The sequence below is a fragment of the Halichoeres trimaculatus genome, unplaced genomic scaffold, assembly GCF_033239565.1.
Source record: "Halichoeres trimaculatus isolate MK-OKI-2021-1 unplaced genomic scaffold, fHalTri1.1 fHalTri1_scaffold_4, whole genome shotgun sequence".
NCBI classification, from domain to species: domain Eukaryota; kingdom Metazoa; phylum Chordata; class Actinopteri; order Labriformes; family Labridae; genus Halichoeres; species Halichoeres trimaculatus.
In genome coordinates this window covers 36434415-36447155 of record NW_027437182.1, presented here as the reverse complement: position 1 = coordinate 36447155, position 12741 = coordinate 36434415, and the positions used below count along the sequence as shown (strand labels likewise).

General features: G+C 41.9%; 1 protein-coding gene across 1 annotated transcript in view; it reads right to left on the bottom strand.

The window, feature by feature from the left end:
* Positions 1–12741, bottom strand: part of LOC141788590 (uncharacterized) — a 110833-nt gene that overhangs the window by 9458 nt on the left and 88634 nt on the right. Inside the window, exon 13 of the mRNA XM_074667480.1 lies at positions 1723–1765. Within this exon, the coding sequence (XP_074523581.1) occupies positions 1723–1765 (43 nt within the window). The remainder of the gene's footprint in view (positions 1–1722; positions 1766–12741) is intronic.

The following is a 12741-nucleotide window of genomic DNA, read 5'->3' as shown; positions in this document are numbered from 1 at the left end:
TCTTTCCCAGAATCAAGGCATGAGACAGTGCTAATCTTGTACATGGTAACTTAACACAACTAAATGCATTTCCTCAAGTTCTGTACTTTAGTTGGATTTTGAAAAAAGTGAATACATAATTTAGTCCACTTTGTCCTGGATTTGAAATCTTTTATGGTCAATTGACAGCTTATTTGTCCCACAGTGGGGAATTTACAGAGTAACAGTAACAAACACGAAAGTATGAAGTGAAAAACATTACAATAGGTAAATATTGAAAAAAATAATTTAGTAAAGAAAAAATATGTAAACATCAAGCACAACATAAAACTGGAAAAAAATCTACTGAAAGAGGTGATATTTACAGTTACCATACTTTTTGGTACTATTATTTTAAAGTGAATGTATTTTTATTTGACCCCCTGTCCAGTGAGTTATGTTTCCAAAAAAGAGATTTTGTACCATTAAGTTTATCACCAACTCAAAAAGTTTGATTTTGAGAAAATGATCCTGTTTCCTGGGCTAGATAAAGTCCTTAAAATCCTAAAAGTCTTATATGTTTATCTCAGATCTCAGAGCAACATTGTTTTTTATATCCAACTTGGTTGAAAATTTTGAAAAAAATGAAAAAAAGTGTTTTTTACCACTTTCTTCCTGAATCAAATTTTCAGATGTGTTGTAACATGGAATAGCCCATTGAATAAGAAGGGAGGGGGAGTACCCAAAACCATCATTAAAGATTAAGCCTTTTGATGTATTTTGAAGCATGTGAAGTAAGATTTAGAAAAAAGAAATGCTTACAATTGAAGAGAACTTCATAAATCAGTTTTTAAGAGATGCTTTGGGGGCCCCTAGGAATCTTGGGGCCCCAGGCAACTGCCTGTGTTTGCCTAATTGTAGCTACGCCCCTGAGGATGAAAGCTCAGCTCAGGATTTGAGCTGTCCCTGGAGCTGAAGCATCATGAAAAAAACTAAAGCCTTTCAGACCAGACTTCAGAAAGAACTGTTGATGCTCACAAAGCAAGAGAAGGAAATACAAAGTTATTACACTATCGTTTCCAAGAGTCAAGACGTGAAGTGAAAGGGATCATCGAGAAACTCAAAGAGACACACACACACAGTCTAAAACAAGTCTGCAGAGGTAGGAAGACAAAGTTTTCAAACTGGACTCTGGAAGAACGGCTTAGGACCTAGCCGGGTCAGTAAGTGTCAACACGCCAAAGAAGACTGTCAAAGAAGACACCCTGATGTCTCAGACATGGACTACTGTGGAGGACACAGGTCAAGAAAAACTCCACCTCTACAGAAGAGAGAAAGACACCTTCAAAACAGCAGACTAACTAACCATGGTGGTGGGGGTATCATGATGTGGGGGGGCTCCAGGGCCAAGTCTGGAAGGTTGAAGAAGGCTGATATGTGAAAATTGGAAAGAAAACCTCAAGCAGTCTGCAGCACAACTGGTTCTAGGTCTGGGTCTGGATGGTGGCTGTATCTCTCAACAAGACAACAAGACGTTTCGACCGACCTGACTTGGATCCCATTGAAATTCTGTAAGGAGAGCCAACCTGAGGGCCAGGATCCCAGAAGAGCCTCAGATCTGGAGGAGCTTCAAAGATTAGCCAAGGAAGAATGGGCCAAGGCGTGACTTGTGGGCACATCTGAATTTGCCACTCAGTGCATCCGGTTAGCTTTCTCAGACCTCAACAACACACACACACACACACACACGGCGTGCTCTCTCACCCTGGTCAGTGGGATGGTGGCGATCTCTCCTGCTTTCTCAGACCTGAGGAAGAGAAAAAAAAGGAGAAAAAGTCAGTTTTCCTGTTGAAAACCAAAAAGGCTCAGGGCTATAAGGTGGTCGGGTGTGTGCAGAAGGTCCTGCTCCTCTCAGCCTTAGAAGTCAGGGAGTGAGGTAAACCCTGACATGAGAAGAGCCTCCTGTACTGACCCTTCACCTACAGCAGCCTGACATTCAGTCAGAGCCCTGAAAATCTTACCAAGGAAGCAAAGTCTTTCTGCACCATGATGGAAATCCAAATATAAAATCTATTACACATTTTCAAGACAGTTTCTATTTCATGGCATTTTAATGTCAACAAAGGTAGGATTATCAGAATTTGATCACCTTACTAATTAGTAAGCTGTTCACAGAAGAAGTCGCACACACAATCGTTTTGGTGGCAGTCTTTAGCCCTCATCACAGTTTTTTGCATCGAACGCTACACATGATTTAAGCACAAGTTTGTGTGTACAAACTGTGAATCAGGCTTAATGATCTCAGTTGTGGACAGATTCGGTTGAAGGTGGCCCTCCTTCATCCATATAGAGAATCATCCAGACATGCTGGTATTCAAGCTGAGACATTGTTTTACAGAGGTTGTGAACCAGACTCTGTAGCTTTGCCTCCTCACACCATGAGGAAACATATTTTAATGAAGACATATTTATCATGACGTAAGAAAAAACTGCTTAAAGAAGACACAGTTTGTTGATTCAATCAAATAAATCAACATGATTTATTGTCAACTTCAGGGACATCATGAGCCTGTCTCTTAGTGAAGCTACAGACTGAACTGGGGGATATCAGCAGCATCACAAAGTCAGAGTTTGGTTTTGTTGAAAGTATTCTTTGTTTATAATCAGCTAAAAAGAGGGCTGTCCACCCTTCTCTCTATTAGTTTATCCTCATTAATAGTCCCTGTACTGGAGCCGGCTCACTCTGTTGCTGGCTGGCTCCCAGCCTGCAGAGGATCTCCCGGGGAGATACAAGAACACTACAGCAGGAAAATATTGTCCTAAATATTAAATGAGCCACAAATGGTTGTAAAACATATGGCAGGTCAAGGCTTAAAGCTATGAATCAGTGTTTCCATTTTAAACTCTAATTTTACTCATTTGTCTGCTGCTGCTGCTGCTGTAAAGAGCAGCAGCGTTTTATTCCTTTGTTTTTCTGCTGCTTTCCTTTCAGCCCATGCTGCAGAGTTCAAACTTCATCAGAAGAAAATATGAACACATTAGACACATCTTGTCTCAGGGTGAAGCTGTTGAACTAGTCCATGCTTTGTCTCTTTTAGGCTGGACTATAACAACTCTCTTTAATCCAGCTGTGCTCATTGTTCCCTATTTTCCGTCTTGGTCACTGCGTTCTCAGCACCAGGTCTGCTCGTTGTTCATAGGATATGTAAAAGTAGTATGGGAGGTGGAGTCTGTAGTTATCAGGCTCCTCCTCTTTGGACCTACCAGTTAATGTCTGAAGGGCAGACATGGTCTCTACTTTCAGGAGTAGACTTCAAACTTTCCTTTTTGATAAAACTTATAGTTAGAGCTGGAACAGGTCTGAACCAGCTCATAAGTCCTGTTTCTACCAAGTTGATTTCGTCTTGGTACTGTACACATTTTGTGGCAATTCCTTTGACAAAAAATGGGACAGGTCTCCAAATTACTGACCTCTACTGTCCTACTTTTTGGTATCCTTCTGTTGGGGTACCAGACATACTGATCCAACCCCAGAAGGCGGAGCTAGAAACACTGCAGTCTGTTGATTGGTCAAAGGAATCATCATTTGCCATCATACCACGTTGGAATCTCCAGTTGACTTTGTGAAGTTGACTTTCTTTGTGTTTGGAATTTGGACTTCTTCCATCCTTGCTCTTTGTTTGCTATGTTGTGTTCTTCTTCTTCCGTGGATTTATTAGCAGAGTACACTGTGTCCCGCTGCTATGGTGTCACACTATTATGCTATTATGCAGCTGACACGGCTATCAGCATCCAGCTTACACGTCGCCTCACAAGGAGGGCACGGCTGGCTGTGGAAACGCAAACAAAATCCTTCACCGATCCAACCCATACCAAACTGGTCCACACTGGACTGCTTGGTGGAAACGGGGCTTATGAGTAGTCTGGGAGTTGGAGCCTTTAGTTATCAGGCTCCTCTTCTTTGGAGTAACTTACCTGTTAAGGTCTGGGGGTCATGGTCTCTACTTTTAGGAGTAGACTTTAAACTGTCCTTTTTGATAAAGATTATAGTTAGAGCTGGATCAGGTCTGAACCAGCTCTTAGGTTTAGACTGTCAGGGGGAAACTCACACAGGGCTCCTGTTTCCCTCTCTATCTGTCAGTTTAACTTCTAGGGCACTAATTTCATGGCGCAGGGGGCGCAAGCCTGGTGCAGTGTTAATTTTGTGCGGCGCACCACCATGCGCTGCCAATTTGACAATTTGGTAGACCGTCTGCGCAGAGATGGGTGTGACGGCGCGCCAGGGGGAGTTGACGGCGCACCAGGGGGAGGTGTCGGCATATTCATGTTGGCGCAGTGACAATTTTGTGCCAAAAAAGTGCGCTGAAAGCTCGCCAGCTTCAACCTGGTCTATCCTCGGCGCAAAGCGGAGCGCACCCCACGCAGCTGTAATTTGGTTACAGGCACATATATGCGCACGTCATCAAAGCCTCAGAGGCGGGTTTCCAGAGTGTCAGGCACATTTTAATGCAATAAACAATCACAGTAATCACTATTTAATGTAACTGTCTGAACCAGCATATACATTTGTATCTATATTAACTGTCCCGTCACATCTGATGTCAGATTAAAGCCGTTTGTCATAATGGAAAGTTAACCTGACGGCAGCTGGAAGTTTGATGCACATCTTACAATTAAACAATAAACAGCCTTAACATCTGATACTGAGTATATATCTGGCTTCTCTCATTTAATTCAAAGAAAAGAGGGAGAGAAAAGACGAAGAAAAAAGAGACAAAATAAATGTATGTCACTCAGGATTTACCCGTGATTTCCCATATTTCTCTGTTTTAGTCTTTATTTTTAACGTGATCTAAAAAGATGGAGTACATTATTGTAAGGAGGATGAGGTGGAGACACTGGGAGAGTATACAGTATATCACCAAAGGTTCTGCTATTTGGTGATGACAAACCAGGAGTGCAGGTGGATCAAAAGTATTCTGAATGGATAAGCCAGCTGTGTAACTGTCTCTTCATTTTGTACTCCTATTAATGACAAAGGAACAGATTAAATCTGTCCCGGGAGCTGGCCCACACGGTGACGCGCTTTGTGTCCTCCGATGTGCCCCGCTGTCCATTCTCCTGCTGCAGGGACAGCGGCTCTGACCGTCTCCGCTACCAGGTCTTTCCAGCATACTGTTTCCACGGTGCTGGGGATCAGTCAGACCAATCAGACGCTGCGCCTCAGCTGCAGGGCATTTAAAGGCGAGGAGAGGCGCTCATTTGATTGGTGAAAACGCTCGGCTGTGTTAAACCCACTCACGGCTTTTCTCCTCCCTCTCTGCCATTTGCGTGGAGGGAGGCGTGGAAACGCTCCTCTGTGCTCCACTGCGCCGCTCTGCGCCTTGACCGCGCCTCCCTTGGCACTGCAGGAAACTTGCAAAGTGCCCCCGCCACGCCCTGTCCACACGGCGAAGGCCGGCACAGGGCAGGTGCACCTGCACTTGTGCCTGGTCTACGAAATTAGAGCCCCTAGTCTTAATTTCCCGTTAAATATTTTAACCATGGATCTCTCTAGGAGTCTCAGAGTTTATCTTGCAGGTTTCCCCGGATTATTGCTGTAGATGGCCTGCTGATGTCAGACTTCAGCTGCTACAGCAATTCGCAGTCTCATCATCATCATCATCATCATCATCATCATCATCATCATCACTACAACCCCCAATCTACAATCTCTCTTCCTCTAACCCCAACTGTCTGGTTTTACTCTGTATTCATCTGATCTCTATTTCCCCTCAGCCACAGCAGGACCTGAGAGGGTTTTGATGTTTCTGGTGTCTCAAGTCAAAGAAAAAGGTCGACACAGAAAAAAAGGCTGAATTATAGAAATAGAAATATGATATGTGAAACATATAGATACTAATGATGATATTCATACTTTCACACTCATAGCTGGCTCTCTCAGGTGACAGGAGGGTTTACAGCATTGTTTGGAAACAGAACCTTTCCTTCAGACCCACCGTCTGCTCTCTGCTCTGCCTCCCAGTTATTGAACAGAGTTTCTCTTCTCCTCTGCTCCCCTAAGCAGAGAGGACAGGCACTTGGAGTTGGCTTTGTTGTCCACTCCTCGTGGACAGCAGGGCTCAGCTTCCTTATAGCTGCTCTGATGCTGCTGTTTCAGGTCATTCTGGATGATTCTGGTGTTTGTGAATGCTCCCTCCTCCAACATTATTACTTTATGCCAACGGAGCCTCTCTTCCACCACTCGCTCCTTTCTCTGTTTATAGCATCGACATCCTTCTCATCCTCCTTCCTCTGTCTTGCCTCCTGCCTCTTCCTTTCCTCAACGATCTCCTCTCTTTGCAATCCCTCTGTTGTTTTGTTTTTTCTTTTTCTCCTGAGCTTCTCCTGAACCTCGACCCTTTCTTTACACTCTATCATCGTCTCTCTTAGCTCTTTCAAAGTCTCTCTCTGAAGCTCTTTCTTTCAGATCCCAGGGTCCCATTAAAGTCTCACCAGTGCACCAGACACAAACCAGGAAGAAAACGAGCACATACAGGTCTAGACATGCCACACCGACTACTCACCAGTATACTCCAAATAAAACACTTTAACTTTTTTCTTGCAAGTTGACTCTACCTTTGGAAAAGATAAATAAATAAAGTGGTGGGCAAAGTAAGGAAAAGCAAGTAAACACCAACTTGACACATTTTAGTAGACCACGAGAGTGTTTTGAAACTTTATAGTAACTGAATACGTCTGCCTGGATTAGTCAACCCTGAAGTAATGTAAAAACTCTGTCTCATCAGGTCCAAAAGATTTGGCTTCATTTAAGGGATGGGCAATGGCTTTCAAATATTCAAATAGATATTGAAATTAAATACACCGAATTCTTCATGCCACAATGGCTTTGTACTGTCTGTGGAAGGTCATAGCTTTTGCCAGAGCTGTTACAAGTCATTTTTACAATAAAAGCAGATCAAGTCTGACAGGAAGCTGTGCACGGAAACTACCTAAAATGCCCAATGACTTTCAAAATAAAACAAACTGTGTCCAAACCAGATCATATTTCACTTGACTGCAGCAGCAAAGTGACATAATGAACAGAGCCAGAGCAGGAGGCAACAGGTTGGAGGTTTGGGAATTTTCCCTTTGGTCTAGCTGTTCCTTGGACATTTGAGCCTTGTTCAGTGAAGGTTATAAAAAAAAATCAAATTATTTCAACAATAAATAATGGTAGAAATATTCTCTGTTAATCCTTAATGCCGGTGAAAATCACCTGAACATGTCCCTGCTGAAAAAAAAAAACAGCGACACCTACTTTGGGTGACATCATTAAGCAGCCTGAAGCCACCAGGGACCCACTCAGTTACTTTTAAAGTAACAAGTTAGACACACCCTGTACAGTGTGTGCCATTAGAGAAATCAGCTTCCGATTTTTTTTTTAAATCAGGCTGAAAACATTATTTTCAGTGCCCTAAATTCCACTTTTGCTGTCTTTGTGTGTTTGTGGTTTGTTGTCTTTCTGCAGCCAGCCTCAAGCAAAATCAGTATTCAAATTTTGGTTTGAACACATATTATTTAACAAACAAGTGGATTAAAATATTCATGATCGGTATGGGAAGCTGTTATTCTGCCAAAGGAAACATCAATCATCACAGTTGATGTTTTTTGGGAGGCAGAGAAAAAAAAACTTGATCTCTGAATATATCCTGTCTCCAAGTGATGTTTTAAAGGCAACATGGCTGCAACATTTTGTCATCACTTTACCCAAATGGGAGAGTGTGGAGGCATCTTATCTCCTTTTATATTCAGTCATTCATTATAATAAAGGTAAGAATATAAAGCGTTTGTTCAATGACTGCCAGCAATGACGCTTTATGAGCATAAATTTCAAGAGCCACAGTAAAAAGAACAAACAAACAAAAAAAAAACAGAGAAGGGGACCCCAAAGCAGATGTAACTAAAAGTTTTTAATCAAACTAAACTCAAAATCCAAAAACACTAAGTTCAAATGAAAAAAAAAAAAAAAATCAAAAAGACAAAACTGACAAACGTCCACCAAAAACTAAGAAGCTCAAAGACACACAAGGGGCGACAGCAAACATTCACACAATCCATCAAACACTGACATAGACATAGAAATGACAAAGAAACAGAGAGAGAAAGGCCATGTCCACATGTAGCCGGGTATTTCGGAAACCGCATATATTTTAATACTTCATACTTTTACGCCTGTCGTCCACTCTAAACCGCAGCTTTACGTCACTAAAAGCGAAGCTTTCTGAAAACTCCGGCCAAAGTGAAGATTTTGGAAAACTCCATTTCATGGTTTCGTACACACCAAAAGTTTTTGGTTCTCAAACGTCACAGCTGAATGACTGCTCATTCTGATTGGCTGGCATGGGCTTGACGTCAGGAAAACACTGCCCATTATCTACCCACTGCGTGTGGACACAAGTATTTTGAAAAACGAATGAGGGGGGGATACTCATTTTTGAAAATACCCGGCTGCATGTGGACATGGCCTAAATAGAGGAGGGAGTAATCAAGCACAGGTGCAGAACAAGACACAGGTGAACATGAGAGGCAATCAAACTGGAGGGAAACACAAGGAGAACTAAACCAAACACAGGAAGCAACAAAGTGACCAGAAAATACAAGAAAAACACAAAAGGAATAATTAAGATTAACACAGGAAACTCAGACAGACTGGACAAGAATCACAAAGAATAATTACAAAGAAACACCAGAAGACTGAAACACAAGGAAACTCAAACTCAGAAATCAACAGAAAGCAAACTCAAAACAGAATGATCACAATAAAGAAAGAAACTGCAGAAAAAAATCATTGAAATATGTTCTACTCCTTAACTTCATGAACCTTCCACACACTGTTAGAGACAAAGATCTGCTCCCTATCGCTCTTACAGTATCTGAAGAGTAATGCTCACCCATATCCCAAGTGTTAAAAAACTGCTGCATGTCTAAAAGCAAACCCTTGTTTCTCACCCCGGCAACAGAACACACAAGCACTTCATCTCTGATTACCCTCTTCATCCCGGCGTGGCTTTAAACGCTCCGAGCTGCTCTAAAAAGACTCAACAGATGAGGAGAACAAGGTCAGAGTGTTTGGGTTTGAAGTAAAAGTGCAAACCACTATGTGCTTAAATAGATGAGGCCTTCATTTTTAAAATCCACTAGGGGGCACTGTTGGTCCATGAAACTTGCACATGTAGGGGGGAGTACCTGTCACTGAGGTTGTCTGAGCCATGTGGGTCACAGGAGCTCTGCTTTTTAAAGAGATGAACAATGAGCAGCGATCGGTCGGGGAGAAGGAATAACACAGAAATAAAAATTCATGCCAAGCAATCAAAATGAAAAATGGTTGTTCTGCAAATCAGCAGAATGAAGGAGAAGTTAATGGAAAGGGAAGGCCTGAGCCAGGGAGCCATTAGATTCTAAGATGCTGTGAAATAATTACATATTCAGAACAAGAGCCGTTAATTGTGCACATCCTCACAATTCTCCGCTGATGAATCATCACTGTCACCCTTTGGGCATCGATGGAACAGCATATGATGACAAAAAAGCTAAATTAATATCAGAAGTGACAATCTGCTGCCGTTTTATGGTCTGAGGATGTGGGTGGATGAAGTTAAAGTACAACAAGACAGCCGCGCAGACAGGATTATTTCAACTGGAGTTTCTCTTCTTCAGACAACAGAGGACACTGTAAAGTCACTGGATTCTGTTTAACTCAAATTATCACCTGACTAGCTGTAGCATTATCAACTTCTGCCTTATGGTGTGAAGGTCTACTTCTCCTGGAATCAGGCTGAAGGGCAAATGACCTGACGAAACACAGACTTCACCACACCTCTGATGCCCCTTTTCAACCAAACTGGTGCTGGTGCTAGGTCCAAGTTTTATCAAGTGTTTTTGTCTCATTATTAGAAGAAAATGCCTTCTTAGACTTAATATGAACCACATGCACATGACCAGTCCAGAAAAATGTATTGTTTCAAGTTATTTAAAGACAGAAATGAGGTCTAAATTGCTTCAATCAATCAATCAATCAATCAATCAATCAATCAATCTTTATTTGTATTGCACCAAATTATAACAAATGTTATCTCAAGATACTTTACAAAAACATCTACAGGTCTAGACCCGTAAATGTTAATAAAATTTTATTAGCAGAAACCCAACATCAAGACAAGATAAGGTGTCTTATCTTATCTTAATCCACCATGAGTACAGGACTTTGCAGCATTAAGCAAGTTACTTGCTTGTAACAAGTAAAACAATCTGCCAATGGAACAAGAGAAAAGTTACTTGTTTTAACACATTACTCTAGGTTTTCTTGTTCCACTGGCAAATTTTTCATGTGTCCACAGACAAAGCTCTGGTTTCAGGTGCTCAAAACTGCTGCTAAGCAAGCACCAACAATTTGCTGGGCCAGAGCAACGCACTGACCATGTCAGGGGCCAGGGGCGGGGCTACAGTGACCAATGATCAGCAGTGAAAAACAGTCAGTAGCCATGGTTACATGAGGAGTTTTCAGTCTTTCAGAATGGAATCTTTCCGAATGACTTTTCCAAAAACAATAGTATACATGGAAAGGAATATTCCAATCTCTGGTCTACGTGCATCGCTGTAATCAAACAGAATAGTCCATGGGGCGTGTGCAGAAAAACGTAAACATCACAAGATTTATCAAAGCTGGAGGGCGACAGTTTGTTTATCACGGTGTTGCAATACTCTGTATTTCAAGTTTGTCGTCCGTCCAGTCTTGAAATTATGTTCATTTCTTTCAAAGTTTGGATCAAAAACAAACTTTCCGCAGCAGTCCAGTGCTGACGGCTCGCCGCCATTTTTAAAGTTGAGGAACGTCTCTAGTTGCGTCTTACGTCATATCTGAGCATGCGCTGAAAGAACGTACTCTGACAACTTTCCGTTTGAGTGGATACATGATTCCTCAATAGGTTTGGGGAAAGGAATATTCCACCCCTGTGAAACTGATTAAATGTCCAGTCGGATTGGCACTTTTCTTTCAGAACGAGGTGTATACAAAGGTTAAATTCTTTCTGTTCAAGCAAATAAACCAAATGCAAGCGAAATATTTGGGTCCATGTATACGTGGCTAGTGTTGCAAAAGGAAAGCTGCCCAGTGAGTCGTCTGTTGATTGTTGGGGTTTTCTCATTCAGAACTTGAAATGGAGGTGAAATTTATCAGTAATATATGGCCTCTCTTATAGATCAGGTCTGTACCTTATTATTTCATTTAGTAGATTAACTAGCCTTATGTTATTTATCATATCAACATGGCGGGATGTCATTTCTGCCTCATGTTCATCTGCATTCACGTTTCTTCTCTGCTCTCTTTCTGAGGCCCCGTTTACACGGAGACTCCCGCAACGATTCTTCCTTTGCGTTTTCAAAAGCCGCCCGCGTTTACATGAGGACGGTGTGAAAACGATCTGCGTTCATACGACTCCAGGAGGAGAAGTCTCCTCTTCTGTTCTTTCTTTTTCTGCCGTTTTGTTGTGTGAGACGGTCGGCAATCCAACCATAATGCGCATTACCGCCAACTACTGGCTCAACTGGAAATGTGGCTGAGCGCGGAGCCTTCACCTGAAACTGCGAGTGCGCATGCGGTGACGTCAGCGTTTCACCCTGAGACGCTCCGCTCTGTGTTTACACGAAGCTGGATGGAGGAGCGGATTCAGATCTTTCCACTCTGGGGAGCGTTTTCAAAAGTTTGCGTTTTCACTGAAAACGCAACGTGGTCTCGTCTAAACGGAAGGGCAAAACGCAACGAAATGTTTGCGGAATCGACCGTTTTCGGCGTCGTGTAAACGGGGCCTGAGTCAGTCACAGCAGAGTTCAGCCTCGATGTTTTCACACACACACAAACACATGCGCACACACACAGAAAGAGAGAAAAAGAGAAAGACAAGCACATTCTGTGTAGCAAACAGTCAGGAAAAATATTGTAAAACAAATCTGCCTTTTTTTAAATGCTCCCAGCACCACCTTTGTTTCTGTCCACTACCCCAAGCACTCCCCATGGAAAGTATGCATGTATATACACAGTGATTTATTAACAAAAAGCATTCTGATTCTGATCCTGATTGTTTTAACTTGGCTCCATGCTGGTGTACACAGCCCAAAACTAAACCTTACCAAGTGTTTTTGTCTTGTTTTCTGTAGAAAAAGTGTTTTTAGACTTAATATGAGCCACATTCACCTGACCAATTCAGAAAAAAATCTTATTTCAAGTTACTTAACGACAGAAACAAGAATGGAACAAGGTGAAAAGTTATTAATTTATTAATAAATTAAAAAAACACACAATTGTATCAAGACATAGATCTTTTAAGCAAATTTTCTAGCAAATAATTTTGTTCCATTGGCAGATTTTTTTTAACCTTTTACAAGAAATTCAGACCTTATTTTGTCTTCCTATAACTTGAAACAAGACATTTTTTTCTGGAATGGAAAGTTGCAAGTGGCAATTTTTACTTAACTGAGACAAAAAAACTGGATAAGATTTCATTTTTTTTGCAGTGTAAGAACGTGACGGTAGAGGGACCAGTACTTCTCTGGCTCTTTCTTAGTCAAGGCCACACAAGGCACTTTACACCATCCTCACACAGCCCATCACAGCACATCACACCACATTCACACACCGATGGTGGAAAGTTCTAGAAACCATCACTTTTAACGAAACCATTCATTCCCATTCACACACCACTGACCAACAGTGGAAGCAATGTGGGGTTCTTCGGGGTAGCTCAA